Genomic DNA, 19,010 nt, shown 5'->3' with positions numbered 1-19,010 from the left:
AACTTAGTGAGGCCCTGTCTCAAAATAAAAAAGGTTTGGGAATGTGGTTCAATGGTTAAGTACTTCTAGGTTTGATCCTTGGAAAGTGTGTGTGTGTGTGTGTGTGTGTGCGCGCGCACACACACACACAAATTTTGCCCTACATAAAGAATTAAAAGATACATTTTTCTGGGGCCATTTAGTGCTGGCACAAAGGTATCATACATTTTGCCAAATCTCAAGCATATCTATCCAATATAATAACTAACTTCAAAAAATATGAGTTAGAGTTAGTGAAACTTATATATATATACTTTGTTCATAAGAGGAAATAAAAGTATGCTATTTTAAAATGAATTCCAGTCAAAATTGATAATTTATAAAAAAGAAATGGGTTCTTTAAGGAGAGCAAACTGTTAATTCTCCATAAATTACATTATGAAGACAGCTAAAATACCCAACAAAATTTCAGGTGGCTACAATTTTATCAAATCATTTATTTATTTATTTATATTTTATATTAAATCATTTAAAAATGATTATTCAGCGAGGTGTGGTGGCACACACCTGTAATCCCAGCTACTTAAGGTGAGGCAGGAGGATGGCAAGTTTTAGGCCATCCTTAGCAACTGAGTGAAACCCTATCTCAAAATAAAAAGTAAAAAGGCCTGGGGATGTGTCTCAGTGGTAGAGCATCCCTGGATGCAAACTCTGTACCACCAAAAAAAAAAAAAAAAAAAAAAAAAAAAAGTTTAATCTGTAAACTGAATAATTATTTTTAAATGATAAATTTAAGTCTTTTTTTTTTTTTTTTAAAGAGAGAGAATTTTTTTAATATTTATTTTTTAGTTTTCGGCGGACACAACATCTTTGTTTGTATGTGGTGCTGAGGATCGAACCTGGGCCGCACGCATGCCAGGCGAGCGCGCTACCGCTTGAGCCACATCCCCAGCCCCATAAATTTAAGTCTTGGACTTGAAAATTTATATATACATTTTAATATAAGAATAATTTATCTAAAAAGCAGCTATCTGTAAAATATTTCTGCCTTATATTTTAGTAACTTATTAAACAAAATATTAAGACTTTCCAAAAATATTCTAGCCCCAAGTGAAAAACTGAGAGAAATAACATCATGATACAACTGACCTGATACTGTGGCTTTCCCTGAGATGGGGTTTGGTGTGGACACCAGGGAGGTGGCACTGACGACAGTGGGAGCTGCAGCCTTGCAGGTTCCCACGGCGGCCTGGCTCACACACACTTGCGGCTGCCCAGTAGTTTTCATTACAGAACCAAGGGTAGAGGATGAGCCAGGGACTGCTCCTTCAGACTGCTTACCCACAGGGCCAGAAATGAAGAAATTAAGAAGAAAGCAGTGTGACTTACTTGGAGCAGTGACTGCCAGACAGCACACTCAGCAAATACGAACTATTAGTTGTTATTATTTATTAAATGTCATGCCATTAAAAAAAAAAGTATGGCTTCTCTAATTCAGTGATTTCTATGCTTTTAGATTTCATAGACCAGAAAAAAATGAGAGTGTGTCGTAGTGTTACATTAAAAAATAACTCACCATCTATTATTTCAACACCAGAAAAACAGAAAGAAATATTCTCAGAATGTAAAAATGAAATAAAATGGGCTTTATTAACAACTTAACTAGAGTTTTAAAATCTGTCACTTCATTCAAGACACATCTACTACATGGCAGGCATAGTATCAAATGTTAGAGCTTAGAGCTAAAAGCCACCAAGGAAGAGTGGTCACCAGAATGATAAGTGCCACTGCAGGCGTAGGTGCACGGCACACAACTGAGAGGGAAATCACTGCTTTTGACTAGGGATGCAAAAGGGAGGGTACTGGAGAATGTTTCAGGTAAGATACAGAGTACTTTAAAGGACCCTTCAATATTCAAGTCAAAGATGGGAGAGGAAGGAACGTTCTTGGCAGAAGAAAGCAGGTGGAAAGTCAGAAAGAACACGGTATGCTAAGGAGCTTGCAAAGCAGAGAAGTACAGGAGAAGCAGCAGCTGTGGAGTGTGAAGTCAGATCGTAAAAGTGCTTTGGAGTCCCAAGACAATTCATAGGAGAAATAAGTCTTTTCAACAAATGTTGCTGGGCCATGTGGATATTTACATATTAAAGAATGCAATTTGGTTTCCAACTCACACAACACATGACACCTCAAAATTAATCAGAATTAAATATAAAATAGAAGAAAAGTAAGCTTAAATTTTGTGACTTTGGATTAGGCAATGGTTTATTAAGACGTGACACCAAAAGAACAAGAAAAGAAAAATAGATCAATCAGATTTCATTAAAACTAAAAACTTTTGTGGTTCAAAGGATACCATTAAGAAAAAAAGTCAACTCAGGGTGGGAGACATTTTTTGCAAACATGTAAGACAGTTGAATCTAGACTACATGAAATATTCAACAATTTAATAACATAAAGACAAGCCAACTAAGAAATGGACAAATGACCTGATATTTCTCCAAAGCTAAATAAATGGCCCATAAGTTCATAAAAATATACTCTATATTACTACCTATCAAAGAATTTCAAATCAAAACCACAATGAGATACAACTTCACATCCATGAAGATGGTGATGATTTTTTTTTAAAAGGATAACAAGTATCAATAAGGATGTAGATATTGGAACTCTCATACATTGCTAGAATGACTATAAAATGGAACAGCTCTTGGGAAACAGTCTGCCAGGTCTTCAAAATGTTAAACACTACTTTTGATATGAGCCAGCAATTCCATTCCTAGACATACTGACTACAGAAATATTTGTTTATGCAAAAGCTGGTATATAAATGTTCACAGTAGCGTTATTCATAATTGTTAAAAAGCAGAAAACAACCCAGATGTCTGTCAACTGATGAATAGACAAAAATGTGGTATGTTCATAAAACTGAGAATTATTTAGCTACAGAATGGAATGGAGTATTGACACATGCTATAACATGATGAACCCTGAAAATGCTATGCTAAGCAAAAGAAGCCAGACACAGAAGGTCACATGTTGTATGGCTACATTCATATGAAATGTCCAAAATAGGACTATCCACAAAGAAAGAAGGGTTAGTGATTATGTAGGGATAGGGTACGGCCAGGGGAGTGACTGCTAATGGGTATTCGGTTTCTTTGAGGGACAATAAGAATGTTCTGGAATTAGATGATGATAAGTACAACCCAGTGAATATAATAAGAATCAATGAATTGCACACTATAAAAATGGGAAATTTTATAGTATGTGAATTATATCAATTTTTTTAAGAAAGAACAACATTATGACTGAAATTGATTTCCATGCATCTGTGAGTTTGTTGGGATGAACCCAACTACTATGTATAACTATAAAGCTCTAAAAAAAAAAAAAAAAAAAATTCCAATTTAAAAAAGGCACAATGCTATGCTCTTGGGAATCTATCTTCCTTATGTTCCTCCTTTTTCATGTTTCATGATTTTCTACTGCAATGCTAACTCACCTGTTGTGCAGGACCATTGGCTGAGAGGGTCACAGCAGGGGAAGTAGCAGTTGTGATAACTCCTCCTGCTACCCTCAGCATTGTGGTTCCAGGCTTTGAGAGTTGTGAAGTGGCTGGCACAGACTTCAAGGTGCTATCAGATATTTTCATTAGAGATGCCTGTCCCCCAGCTGCTGCCTGCAAAAACAAAAGGGACAGAGTAATAAGGTAACACTAAGAGACACAATTTATTGTTTATTTACATGTAAGAGCACATCCAAGGAAGTCTTGCTAATAGAGATTAGATGAAGTTTTTATGAACCTAAGAAGTCTAAATTTAATGACCTTTGACTTATAAATGCACTAATACAGAACAAGTAAATGGATTAGTTTACAAATTACCATGAAACTCAAACTCGGGGCCAGACTCAAATGAGTAAGTTCAGGGGCTCTAGGCTCTATACTGGCTTAGCATTTTAGTACTGGAGAACCACTCAGCAAATATCGTCTCAGTGGTCTAAGTCAAGGCTCAGTAAACTTTTTTTTTTTTGTAAAGGGAATAAATAAACATTTCTGGCTTTGTAGACTACAGAAATCTCTGTTGCAATTCCTCAATTCTACGATGACAACATGACACAAGTGTGGCTGTGTTTCAATAAAATGTTATTTACAAAAACAGAAAGTCTTGGGTGTAGTTTGCGGGCCCCTATCTATTACTTAGTGCCCAAATTTATGCCACTAATAAGCAGATACCATTTTTTTCAGTTTCTGAGAGCTTACTGCCTGCCGGAATGTTAGAAAAAACTTACATGTATCTTATGTCATTCATAAATTGTTATTCTCATTAAATAGATAGGGCTGATTTTAGTTCTGCCTTAGAGGAGATTAAGCTCAGTGACTTTATCAGGGTCATACAGCTAGCTAGTAATTGAAGAAGACCTGATTAGAATCCAGAAGTACTAGCCATAGCATAATTTGCAATGGAGTCTTATACAAATTAAAACCACAATAACATATCACTTCACGGTCACAAAAATGCTAAAATTAAAAATGACAATTCTGGGGTTGTGGCTCAGTGGTAGAGCACTTGCCTAGAATGTGTGAGGCACTGGGTTGGATTCTCAGCACATATATAAGTAGATAAATGAAATAAATGTCTACCAACTAAAAAAAAATATTAAAAAATAGTATCTTAAAAAAAAAGAAGAAAGACAATACTCTGTGTTGGTGAGGATATGGAGCAACTCTGATGTGATTTATGGGAGAATCAAATGGTACAACCACTCATAAACATACATTAGGCTATCTGAGTTATTCTTCTGCACAAAAAGACCTGTGTAAGAATGTTTATAGTAGTTTAATTCATAAGCCAAAAACTGGAAATAATCCATGTCTATCAAGAGTTATGAAACAAAATATATTCAAAAATTAAAAAATATAAACTACTAATACACACATCCATCTCCTTCCCTTAGACATCAGAGCCTGGTTCCTGATCCTTCAAACTCAGGGACGTATACCATCAGGCGCATGCCCCAACTCCAAAGAGCTCTCAGGCCTCTAGCCTCAGAATGAATTATACCACTAGCTTTCCTGGTTCTCCAGATTGCAGACCTGACATATCTGGGATTTGGTCTCCATAATCATGAGCCAATTTTTAGAATAAATCTCCATTTATATATCTATCTCTGTGTGTGCGCGCACGTGTGTGTATATATATCCCACTGAGATGAATCTCAAAAAATTATGTTGAGCAATAGATGCTAGACATAAAAAGAGCATATACTATGTAATTCCACTGATACGAAGTTCAAGAACACATAAAAACTGATGTCTGATGAGAGAAATAGAAAAGTGGTGATTAAAAATGTTTTAGAGTGAAATATTCTATATCTTGATTGGAACAGTGATTGCATCTATTTATTTATGTATATATTTCAAAACTCACTGAGCAGTACATTTATAATCTGTGCATTATTTTATATGATTATACTTTAATCATGACTGATGAGAGCTAAAACTAAAAAAGAATTTAAAACTTAAGTTTTTTTTTTTTTTTTTTAAGATATACATGGCAGTAGGGTGTATTTTGACATATCATACAAACATGGAATATAACTTATTCTAATTAGGATCCCATTCCTATGGTTGTACATAATGTGGTGAAACTTTGAATGTGGGCTGGGGTGCAGCTCAGTGGTAGAGCGCTTGCCTAGGCTATAAAAAGGTCCTGGGCTTGATCCTCAGTATCCCTTTCTCGCACACATACAAACATATACACGCATGCACACACACACACACACACACACACACACACACACACACAGAAGGAATAAAGAAACAAAGAAAAAGAAAAAAAGTTTGAATTTTCTTATACATGAAAATTGGGTTGCTTCCAATAGATCTGAGTTGCTTCCATAGATTTTAATATAAAGTACTATTGTGATGGTTAATTTTATATCAACTGAGTGAGTGGAAGGGATACCCAGATAGCTGGTAAACCATTAATTCCGGGTATTTTCAGAATAGATTAGCAGCAGAGATGTGCCCTCACCAATGTGGTTGGGTAACATCCAATCTATTGAGGGCCTAACAACAAAAGGTAGATCAAAGGCAAATTCTTACTCTCACTCTTTGAGCTGGGGCATCCATCTTCTGCTCTTAGATATCAGAGCTCCTGGTTCCTGGTCCTTCAAAATCAGGGGCATATATATCATGTGCATGCCCCAACTCCAACGAGCTCTCAGGCCTCTAGCCTCAGAATGAATTATACCACTAGTTTTCCTGTTTCTCCAGACTGCAGACCTGACATATCTGGGACTTGGTCTCCATAATCATGAGCCAATTTTTAGAATCTCCATTTATATATCTGTGTGTATATATATCCTATGGTTCTGTTTCTCTATGAAAGCTAATAAAATGTAATCTATAAATTACTTTTTAAAAAATATTTATTTATTTAAATTGTAGATGGACATAATATCTTTATTTATTTTTATAAATAAAGGTGAGCACTATATATTTTTAAATAAATATATAGGCGAGCACTCTACCTCTGAGCCATGACCCCAGCCCTTTTATTTCTTTTTGATGCAAGAATTTAGAATATATTTCAAAGTACTTCTAATTATTGTCATTGTGTTTTTTTTTTTTTTTTTAACTAATCAAGAAAATTAGGTACAATGAATGCTACTTTTGGGATATGCTAAGATTTTTTTGGTGACCAACTGCATAATCAACTTATTAATGTTCCAAAGGCATAAAAGATATATATATAGTGTTAGAAAGATACATAATTAAGCCTACCAACAATGAACTATGGTATGTGTATGATTTGATTGTATATGTGCAGGAAGCTTGGTCCCCAGTATGGCAATGTGAATGGGCTGGAACCTTTACATGGTAGGTATTATTGGAAGGTGAATAGGTCAGGGATTAATGCTGGTTTCATGGAGAGGGCTAATTCTCACAAAATCAAGTTGTTACAAAAGAGCAGGTCTGACCTCTGAATCCCTCTGGCTCCCTGTCTTGCCACGTAGACTCTTCTTACATGTGCTCCCACAAGCATGCCACCTACCATGTTATGATGATGATGCAGCCAAGGTGACTCTCAGCAGAGGCCAAAGAGATGTGGCCACCTAGTCATGGACTTTCAGTCTCCAAAACTGTGACCTAAATAAACTTCTTTCTTTACAAATTACTCAGCCTTGGATATTTTGATATAGTAACAGATAACAAACTAATATACTAATACAGTGTTATTCCAACTCAAATTCTTATCCAATTCTCAAATATATGCAAATAAAAACCATTTTATTAAGTTCTCTTCATATGGTAATATTTTTTGTACCCTGTGTAATCACTGCTACACAGTTCAATGCATAAATAATCATACCATTTCATTTTTATTGTGGATCTTTTTTGAATTTTTTAGGCACTGGAGATTTAACCCAGGGACACTTTGTCATTGAGCTACATCCCCAGTCCTTCTTATTTTATTTTTTATTTATTTTAAGACAGGGTCTCACTAAGTTGCTGAGGGCCTTGCTAAGTTGCTGAGGCTGGCCTCAAACTTAGAATACTCCTATCTTAGTCTGGTGTGCATCACCACACCCAGCTCATTGTGGATTTTAATTTTGATAACTAAAACTATTTTTCTGTTCCAGGTTGAGAATGGGGGATTGAACACAGACTACAATACTCCTCCCAGCATTAAATCCACAAAAAATGGTAGCAAAGACAAATAAAGTTTATTATATTGACTGCTCAAAAGCTTAGCTGAGGAACACAATAGTGGATAAGCAATTATGGAAAACAAAAGTCTACAGAAGAAACAAGAAGAAATAATATCTGAACAGATCTTTGTCTATTAAATAAATTGAAGCTTCAGTTAGTCAGACCAGACAGACATTACAAAGAAAACTACTGATCAATATATCCTTTGTAAAAAATTATAAACAAATTTCTTTTGTTAAAAAATATTTATTTTTTAGTTTTAGGTGGATACTATATCTTTATTTTATTTTTATATGATGCTGAGGATTAAACCCAGTGCTTCACAGGTGCTAGGCGGGCACTATACCACTTGAGCCACAACCCCAGCCCCATATAAACCAATTTCATCAAACTAAATACAACAATATGTTAACAAAGGATAATATATAAAAACCAAGTGAGGTTTATCCCAGGAATACAGGTAGGTTTAACATTAAAAAAAATGAAAATAAAAACAAATCAATGTAATTAACAAACTAAAGAAAAGACATATAACCATGCTCAACAAAGAAAGTGTCCATTAGCAAAAATCTAATATTTATTCCATTTTCTGAGAAATGCTGAAATATATAGTCATAGAAAATGCTGTTTTGGGATGAATGGTATGTATACAATCTATATTCTGTACTTTTGTCTGCAAAATCTGGTAAATTTTGGAGATTTAGTTATAAGATCTTCCTACAAATGATTATGATGTTCCTTACCCAGTTAAAATTTGGATGTTGTTCTTGGGTTTATACTAAACAATGCTGAAGAAACATACCCCAAACCCATCAGAGCACTTACTTACTATATTATACTGTGGCTAAATCATCTATTACACTATTCTAAATCTTTCATGAAATCTCTCCAGAGAAGTGATACAATTAAAGTATCAAAGAATCTTTGGTTCTTCTAAGGAAATATATATATTTTTTTCTTTCTCATAAGCAGTGATTTTATAATTCATCAAGGTTCTCATTTTACCTTTTCTGTCAAATTTACACCTCATATTATTAACTATATAGGATCCTACTGTTTGTATATCTGAATACCTCTTGGTCTTATTTTCTCATTCCAGCTATATTTTCCCAACCCTCAAGACTTATTTTTAATTTTCTATACTATTTTATTATTCATTTTCTCATGTAAACTTAACTTCTTATAGTTTGTGTAAAGAGAGAAGCTATAAAAAAGTAATTAAATGCCACAATCACCACATAATAGGAGTGTGTGCGGGTGCACGTTTACCTGTGTAAACAAAGTGGTTTTCTGTCCAGAGATAACTTTTAAGGTCTGCTGTCCCTGCGCAGAAGATGTGCTGACTCCCAGTGTTCCCTGGACCACTGACCCAGTAGTCAGTTGTTTTCCCGATGTCTGAGGTGATGGCTGGCCGACCAAAAATGTGCCCTAAGTTAGGGAGAGAAAAAGAATTAACCAGGAATTTGTTAAATTCAAATGGATAGCTCTAATCCTTTAAATCAAAAGAACCCAAGTGACAAGCTACAATGCTCTCCCCTTCATCCTTTGACTTAGTTAAAACAACTGAAAACTAAGTCAGCTCTAAGTATAACTAACATATAACTAAGAATAACTCCACTTCTTAAACTTTGCACAGTAGTTATACTGCTGGTTATTGGAAAGTTAAGTTCTGCAATCTAGGTGGATTTAATCAGATTGATAACTATTCATCCTTTTCAATAGGAATGTCTAGAACCAAAATACTATTATGTTTCTTAGAGGAGAATGAAGGATTTCCAGAACAAGGGTAAAGAAGGTGGAAACCTATTTCTCACTGAATCTGACCCTACTCAAAATACCACTACTTGATACTCCTCTCTGGTTGCACTCTTCTAAGAGCAAAATTTCAACTGTATGTTAATACTGTTTATTACTTCATGGATTTTGGAAGAAAATAAACAAAATGGCAAGCTTTCTTTGAGGCAGAAAGGTCTGGATTTAAATCCAAAGTCTACCATTAGCTTAGCAGGAAGGTCTTGTATAAATAACTTAAGTCTTTCTGAATCTATTTCCTCATCTTTCAAAAAAAGCCCCCCCAAAAATAGATTTATAATATGGGTAAAATGTAAGTGTTACTGGTCCCAGAGCACTAAAGGCAAAGGAACTTTAAAAATTAAAGGCACTTATCAGATAGCTAAATGGTTTAAAATATGAGGCACAAGTAACAGACCTGGGGAGTTTGCTTGAGGATGTAGGATGTGTAAGTCAGGTGCTGGGAGATCCCTCCAGGGCCAGTGGTGCCCTGGGATCCTCCTGTTCCTCCACTGCCACTGCCTCCAGCACTGCCACTGCTGCCTCCACCTCCACTTCCTCCTGCAGCGCCACTACCAGCAGCGGCTGACCCCGACTGGAGGTCTGCAAATACAATGAGTGATAGCCATATCATAAAGAGTCAAGCAACGGTTTAACAGGAAAAGAGCAGGTGAGTCCAGAGATGCTTCCCCTGTAGCATTCCTCCTGCTTTCCATACTTTTCTTTCCTCTGTATTACATCTACTCTGTGACAAGATTGAGGTGAACTTTCTAGAGTCTGAAGGTAAAATTAAAATCTACTTATAGGTATCTGTAATATGAAATTTTGATATCCAAAATGTTTTGAGCACCGTGACATTGAAAAAAATCCCCCCCCCCCAAAAAATCTGAAATACCTCTAGTCCCAAGCTTTGTTTTTGCAGTATTGGGGACTGAATCCAGGAGCGCTCTACCATTGAGCTACATTCCCAGCCCTTTTTTATTTTTCAGATAGGATTTCCCTTAAATTGCTGAGGCTGGCCTCAAATTTGCAATCCTCCTGCCTAGTCCCCCAAGTAGCTGAGATTACAGGTATGCACTGCAATGCTCGGATGGTCCCAAGCATTTTGGATGAGTAGTTTGTACATGTAGTTTGAATTTGAATGACAGCTGACTATATTTCAGCTCTAAGTATAATGAAGAACTTATCTTTGACAAGCATTTTGACTTAGTAACATTTTAATCAACCCCCCCCCCCATTTATAATGACTCTAGGACCCCCATTCTATTTTGCTTTTCAAATCCCACTTCAAAGCCTATGGGTTCGTTTTACTTCCATTTGTGTGAGATAATGTCTACAAGCTACCTAGATTATAAATATTTAAATATTTACTTAATAAATATTAGAGATCAGCTTCCTTCCCCACCTTAATTCTGGTGACTATTATAATTAGAACAGATTCCTTCCCAATGGTACATTTTGATCCTGAGGACATCAGAAAAATCTAAGTAGCTTTCTGGGTTTTTTTCTGGGATTTGCACTGTCCTTTTCTTACGTAGCTAACTTTCTGACATTCCCCTGCTTAGGTATCAGGAAAAACATCAGGGTGAGAGTGGCAATGACTCATTACAGAGAATAAACTACACACTGCACTTGCCAAAAATTTCCTCCTTTCCTTTCATCTGTCCTTCCTTCCTTCCATCCTTCCTTTTTTTTTTTTTTGTGCAGTCCTAGGGATTGAACCCAGGGGCACTCTTCTATATTCCCAGATCTTTCTATTTTTTATTTTGAGAGAGGTTCTCACTAAGTTGTCCAGGCTAGCCTGGTATTCACAATGCTCCTGTCTCTGCCTCGCGAGTCACTGGGATCACAGGGTGTGCCACCACATCCAGCTGGGTGGTTAACGAGTCTCACTGATGCACCATTCTACCTCTGATCAGAGGAAAATCATTCCTTTTACCCTTTCCTTTTCAACATGATCTAAACTGGTTTTCTCTAAAATTTTTTATAATTAGCTAATTTCCTTGGGGCCTTACAAATTTAGGGTGATTTCTCTTCCCATCTCCAAACTAGCAAATACAAGTACGTCTAAATAACAGCGAACAGAGATATTTAATACCAGTCCTGTTCCATTCCCTTTAAAGTGAAAAGCAGAAAGACCTTCCCCAGGATTCACCAGATGATTTTCAGATACCACTCCAAAAGGAACTCTCCACTACAGGTCAGTCAGACATCCCCACACAACCTCAACAATCAAATCCTACCCCATCGTGATCTGTCACTCATCCCAAACTGAATAGGGAAGCCCAAAATAACAGTGTCACCTCCTAAGACTATGATTATTGAAACAGCTTCTAGCTAAATTATGTGCACATTTTAAATCCATCTGGACAGAAGCTACCACCACACGACCAAAGAGAATCACAAAAATGCTCCCTGGAGCAGGTGAGAACTGTCCCTCAGCTAGATCTGAGGAATGACCAAATGATTCAATGATACTAACTAGCACTGTTGGTAGCTCGCAGGATGGCTCCTTGAGGGATCAGCAGCAGTTTTCCTTTCCCTGAAGGGTTCTTGCTGTTCGTGGTAAGGTACAGTTTAGTGCCTGGAGGCAAATTTGCCAGGTTGGCCAAATTAGTGGCTGGTAGCTGCAATGTTGCCATCACTAAAATGATTAAGAGAGAAAAGGTGGAAAAACAGTCCGATTATTAGATCTATCAGCAATACTCTAAAATCAAAATACAGAGTAATAAAGTACTTAATTTTAAAACACTAACAAACAGCAAACTGAAGTTTGTTTCCTAGATGCTTCAGATATTCTTAAATATCTTGCTAATTAAAAAATAATTAAGACACTAGTAGCACCTACCACAAACCAATTTATATTGTATATAAACAGGCTGATCAGTTGCTAGAACAGTTCTAGTTTACACCTATGTTCATTGTAATTATTTTTACTAATTCTGGATACTGAATCCAGGGCCTCACACATGCTAAGCATGCTCTACCACTGAGCTACACTCCCAAGCCTCTCATTGTAATTATTATTAATATAGTGACTTTTTACTATCAAAAATACTGTGATTTACATAATTAATGAAATACTCTATCTATGGATGAACACACATTTTCCTCCATTTGTTTAATGTTCCTTTAGTCAGTTTCTAGTAAGAGATGAATTTACTAATTTAAAACAAGACTTCCAGCCTCCCTTATTTTCCGAGAACTAATTCATCTTTTTAAAAGTCTGGTCTAAGTCAAAGAGCTCTATCTTACTCCTTAAATTTTACTTATCTATGCACAATGGCTATAAAACCTCTACAGGAGTCTTAAAAGGGATTGAGATATAAAATTTTCTGCAGTTACTTTAAATCAATAAAATCTCCATGATGCAATGTATAGAAACACATGGGTCAGTCATAGAGAAAGGATCAGCTTCCCCCAGCCTGCTGGAGTAGTTCTTATCCTCACTACCCTTGCTGTGAAGCTCCGGGATCCAGGAACCCTGGAAGCTGCCCCCAGATATTAGAGACCACAGCTAGCTCTGAAACCTTTCTATTATTAACAGAACTCAACAGTGCCATCTCAATTTCAGTCAGTGCCAGAAGTCACCCAGCATGGCATGGCAGTTCCTGATCTGATTTCCTCTTCCCTCCTAGCTCTTTGACCAAGTGGCCCTGGAATTCCTGCTGTGATCATAACCTTCCTCAACCTTTTTGTGGTAATTAAACATGTCAGCCTCTTTATCTAGGGGCTAGTCATCTTACCTTAACATGTGAAGACTAGGCCCCTGGAGGGGAGCCTTTGTACTCTGTAGTTGGGCTTTCAGACCATTACCACCCCTCACTCCTGAAAAAGCCTGTTTTTTTGAGGCTCACTGCAGGCTCACCCACTGTTGCTATCATTTACCAAACTCCCAGTCACTCCCTACACTAAAGACTAGAATTCTCAGTGAACACTAGGGATGACTTATTTATTCTCCGGCTTCTCATCTGCTTCATCTTCAACTCCAAAGGTCATTCCTTTCAATCTATCTCATGCATTCCCCCCAACCACTTGCTGGAGATTGAATCCCGGGCATTTGCACATGCTAGGCAAGTCATCTACCACTGACCTATATCCCCAGTCCTTTTTGAGAAAGGATCTTCCTAACTTGCCCAGGCTAACCTTGAACCTGTAATCCTCCTACCTCAGCCTTCTGAGTAGCTGGGATTAGAGACATGTGCCACCATGCTTAGCTCATGCATTTATTTTTAATGCCACAATGTGAACTCTGCTATCATTAGCAGTGCACCACCTATGAAATTACTATTTTGGATATGCATTACCTTCCAACCTCCCAATTGACTACAACAATTCTTTGGCCTCACCAAGACCTTAAAAATTAACAAACATCTAATGTCATATATATATGTTTTTTGCCCTCACAGAACTAACACATCAAAGGTTAACATGTGTTTGTGTTCAAACTTCTATTTGATAGATATCTATTAAGTTGGGTATCTCAAAATGTTGCTGGATATAATCGGACCAGGATTTTAAGACTGAAACATAACCCAAAGTGAGGATGAGGACAGATGAAAATTGTCCTTTAGACCTGAAAGTAGTATCAAGAAATAGCCTCTATTTTTATTCTTCTTCCATGTATATCATGCATATTATATATAAAAATATAAATAACAGATATAATAAAACTTAAAAGCAAACTACTTACAAACCTCTATATAAAAAGTTTCATTAAAAGGAACATTTTTATACACTTCTTATAGTCTCAACCTGACAGAATTTCCCAGTCAGAATCAAATAACAAATAAAATCACTAGCAATGGAAATTTTGGACAGCGATGCTGCTGAAAGAGACCCAATTAGGATCAGTTACCTGAGCCCTGGGATCCACTCTTCGGAGGGCCAGCGGCAGTGACCTGAGCCTTGGTTAAAGTCTGGACTGGCTGAGCAACAATGGTTCCTCCACCTCCACTCACAATTGCTTTGGCAACTCCTTGGGTCACAACTTGCTTTGGACCAACTGCTTTGGCGACAGAAGAGCTGGCCTTGGCTACAAGGATCTGGCCACCACTGATTGCCACAGCCTGCTTCACTGCTGAAGGTAAGGCAGACCCTACCGGCACCCCAACAACCTGTTCAAAACAGAGGAGAGTCCAGCAGTGCTTCTTCTCATAGCCCCTGCGAGAGCTCTGGGAACAGAGGAGCCACTCTGTTCTAGCAAAGAGCAAAGCAAAAGCCTGGATATGACACACAGAGTCTAATTCAGTCCTCCAGCAAGGCTGCTTGGACAGATATAAAACGACAACATTTCTTACATTTTGGATACTGTAATAATAAAAGCTTACAGGCTGTTATCCTAACCTCAACTACTTTCTAGAACTTCCTCTGACTATAAAATAATACGAGATTTTTAATAGAAAATCTAGGAAGTAAAAAGAAAAAGTTCTACACAACCAGAAATAGTCTCTTAATATCTTTAATATATATACTTCCAATTCCTCCTAATATATATTTTAAAAAACAGGATTGGGATCACACTATACATATAGTTTTATGTTTATTATCCAACATTTTCCATTATTATAAGGATTTTCCAATGTTATATTTCAAGAACATTTTTATATTGAGCAAAATAATAACATTTGAATAATATACGACAATCTATGTAAATATTTCATTACTATTAGAAATTCAGGTAATTTTAAAATTCACATTATGAAAATTATATAAATAAAGATTTTCATGTAGGAACCATAAACTCCACTAGATATTTTTAAAAATCATTTTTTTTCCAGTGGCCTCTTCTATATTATCCCCATCTGAAATAACCATTTCTTCTTTCCATCTCTAGAATTCCTAACAACACATGTCATTTGTTATATGGCCTCTTCCAACTGAGCTGTAAGAAGAGTTACCTCTTTCTCTCCCAGTGCTGGGATTAAACCCAGCGTCTCCTCCATGCTAGGCTCTACCACTCAATTACACTCCCAGCCCAGAAAAGTTATGTTTTTCTATGTCTCTTTCTAGTCTTTCTTCTCCTTAAAGTTACATTTGATTCAAAAGGAAAAGCTTAAGCAAAAATAATATTTAATTGATTTTTTTTAAAAAAGACCCTATGACCCAAATAATAAAGTTAAGAACTATCTGGTTTTCAAAGTAAAGTGAATTCTTTTAATTAAGAAAATATTACACAGGTAAACAAAGCAAACTGCAGGATGTTAAGTTAGAACAAACAATTTAATTGATGGCAAACTGAGTCAGTGTTTGCCATTCCCCAGCTCTGTATTTCATAAAAGAACTGATCAGAAACTAGATGAAAAGACTCATAAAGGTTATAAGAAATGCAAACAATCTTCCTTCTAAAGGCAAAAAAGATAGTAGATAGATAGTACTTTTCACCCATCAAACTGGTAGAGAAAAAGTAGTTCTTAAAAAGTCTTAATAACATCAAGAATTGCTAGAGAATATGATGAAATAGGAACTTTTTGTTCACTGATCACAGAAAGATAAATTTGTACAGCCATTCCAGAGAGACACTGGCTATCTACTAAAATTGAAAATTCGCATACCCTATGTAGGAAGAATTCTACTTTTAGGAATATAGAAACCTGAATATACAGAAATTTTAAACATGTGCTCAAGGAAACTTATACAGGATGTCCAAGGTAGTATTATTTGTAATTACAAAAAAACTATTGGCAACTTTAAGGTTTACAGCATATAAGAACATTCTTAATGCCTACAGACAGAGGAAGAGACAATGGAATATCTATCACACACAATTAAAAACGGATCAATGAGACCTACATAGGTCTGCATAAACAGACTTTAAATGATACATACTGAGTGAAAAGGCAATTGCAAAAACCCACAAGTATCTCTTATGAAATCTTCAAAATACAAACATCATGTTTTCCATGGCTATATATTTATGCAAGGAAAGTATGGACTAAAAGACTACATATCAATTTCATGATAGTATCATTTCTTGGAAGAACAAAGTGAACTTGACATCAATCATGTTCTATTTGGGAAAAAAAGATCTGAATATGAATATGCTAATTCAGAGGATATGCAAATGCTTATAGTACTTTGTATATTTTATTGAAATTTTAGATCCTCTTTAAAAAATAAGATTATTTAGGAGGTAGAATAAAAGTATATACCATATACAACTGATGAATGGGATGCTCTAATTAAGTAATTACTATATTACAATATAGTAATATGACATTATATAGTATATATTAATACATTATAATTGTATATACAGCATATTACTATAATTGTAATATATACTAATATATATTTGCCATGTGTCCGGATGATATGACTGACGTAAAGAAAATGATCCCCTAACCAACTAATTAAACCACAGTGTAGCAGAAGAAAGTGTATATAGGTTTCTGTAAGCAGAGAGACCTGGTTTCCTTGTTTAAGTCCATCAGCAGCTAGCTGGGTAAGTTATTTAACCACTTTGAGCTTTCACACTAGTCCTCTTATTTATAAAATATGGGTAATATTTGCCCCACAAAATCAGGAATGAGAATTAAGTACAAAATGCCCAGCTAACATGAGAGCTGCTGCTAACACGAACTCTTGCTATTAACAGATATGACACATTTAATCTAAGAACCTTATAAAATGATATCCCAAATTGGCCATAGGAGGGCAGTCTTGACTAACAGAGCTTATCCAATATGTGCACACCACTCATAAGATGACCCCTCACCCCGACACCATTTGTTCTGGAAAACTGAGAATGGGAAAGGCTGCATGATTTTGGGAAAAGTTCTATGCACAGCTGGTGATAGATACTACAAAGGAGAAAGGGTCCTTAAGCAGTACATCATAATCCCAAGCTAGTTCTTCAGTTTTTAACAAAACAACATTTTAGCCTAGAACCTAAACTTACCTACCACTCTCCTCTTCCCATTCCACAATACTTCTCTGGGTATTGCTAATTTCCTTCTAGCTTTACAAAACAACTAGAAGGAAATTACACCTTTGTTCTGTATTTGTTGTTATTCTATTTCTACCCTGTGAACATAACTTTGGCAAGTGAGAATTTAGCATTCTAAAGGGGAAAATTTGTCCAAGGTAATAATATTATTTGTAATTACCAAAAAAAAAAAAAAAAAAAAAAACTATTCGCAACTTTAAGGTCTATAGCACGTAAGAACATTCTTCTATATGTGATTTTTGCCTCTAGATATTCAAAACTACAGCCAACTGTGCTCAATAATAATTGTTACCATGGTATTGTACATAGGTACACATGACATTCATATCAGATGTTCTTTACTGAGCATGTGTTCTCTGCTAGGTCCTTTACATATGACGCTCTCTCATTTTCCTAAGCTCTGAAAGACAAGAGGTCTTTCACTAGATGAAGAAACCAGAGTTCACAGAGATTAACCACGTCACACAAGTAATGAGTAGTTACTAGTAATTTCAAAGCTCACGGTCTTTTTAGCACACCACACTGCTTTCTTCCCATGTGGAATTTACTTATTCCTCAGCTGTCACTTTTCATGTTGAAGGTAGCACTTCCCTTTTTTTCTTTTTTTAATTGTTTCTTTTCAGTTACACATGACAGTAGAGTCCATTTTGATATCATTGACAAGCAAGGAATATACCTTATTCTAATTAGGATCCCACTCTTGGTGAAATTCACAGTGGCATATTCATATGTGTGCATCGGTAAGTTATGTCACATTCATTCCACTGTCTTTCCTATTCCTATCCCACCACTGTTCCCTTCATTCCCCTTTCTGTAATCCACTGATCTTTTTTTCTTCCCACTCCCCATCCTGCCATTGTGGACTTAGTTTCATCTATCACAGAAAACATGGTAAGAAGAGTTTCTATTGTGCCAAAATGATATGGAAGAACAATGATGACATTTTCCACCCTCCTGTTTTCAGGCACAGTTTCAAGGAATGTACTTCAGCAATAACCAAGGATGGTATTACCTTGCAGACAGCTCATTATCTCCTAAATATCCTGGGTAAACAGTGGTGGCTTTTCTCATGCTCCCTTTCTTCTTTGCTATTCTTTCACTCTGCTGTGACACTTCTTCCCAGGTGCCCTTAAGCCTTACTCAGGGCATTTTAGCACAAATCTGTTTTTTCTTAGTCTTATGTTACCATTAGGTACATAGCCATGTGACAAGACAGAATGTCTGCTCAGCATTACTGGATGAATGGAATGGTCTGAAGTCAGCACACATGGATTTAAACCCCTGTCACTCACTAGCTGTACGCTCTTAGGAAGCTGCCATGCTTCTCAGTCATGATTTATTTCTGCATTTGTAAAATGAGGATGAAAATAGCCCAGCACGGTGGTGCACACCCATAATCCTAGTGACCTGGGAGGCTGATGCAAGAGGATTGAAAGTTTGAGGCTAGCCTCAGCAACTAAGTAAGAATCTGTCTCAAAATAAAAAATGAAAAAGACTGAGGATATGGGTCAGTGGTTAAGAGCCACACCCTATTCTAATCCCCAGCACCACCAGAAAAAAAAGAGCCACACCCTG

The 19,010-nt window shown here is 36.3% G+C and overlaps 1 protein-coding gene across 3 annotated transcripts in view; it reads right to left on the bottom strand.

The window, feature by feature from the left end:
• The window catches only part of Yeats2 (YEATS domain containing 2), an 85,587-nt gene that overhangs the window by 18,208 nt on the left and 48,369 nt on the right, over positions 1-19,010 (bottom strand). For 2 of the 3 annotated variants that reach the window (XM_071615146.1, XM_071615147.1), the window contains exons 16-21: positions 14,346-14,604; positions 11,970-12,131; positions 9,906-10,090; positions 8,966-9,124; positions 3,482-3,658; positions 1,129-1,315 (exon numbers count right to left, since the gene is read on the bottom strand). In XM_071615146.1, the coding sequence (XP_071471247.1) occupies positions 1,129-1,315; positions 3,482-3,658; positions 8,966-9,124; positions 9,906-10,090; positions 11,970-12,131; positions 14,346-14,604 (1,129 nt within the window). The remainder of the gene's footprint in view (positions 1-1,128; positions 1,316-3,481; positions 3,659-8,965; positions 9,125-9,905; positions 10,091-11,969; positions 12,132-14,345; positions 14,605-19,010) is intronic. The other variant, XM_027951484.2, reaches the window with a different exon arrangement.

Source organism: Marmota flaviventris, chromosome 8 (assembly GCF_047511675.1).
Source record: "Marmota flaviventris isolate mMarFla1 chromosome 8, mMarFla1.hap1, whole genome shotgun sequence".
Classification (NCBI taxonomy): domain Eukaryota; kingdom Metazoa; phylum Chordata; class Mammalia; order Rodentia; family Sciuridae; genus Marmota; species Marmota flaviventris.
This window is presented reverse-complemented; position numbering and strand designations above follow the sequence as displayed.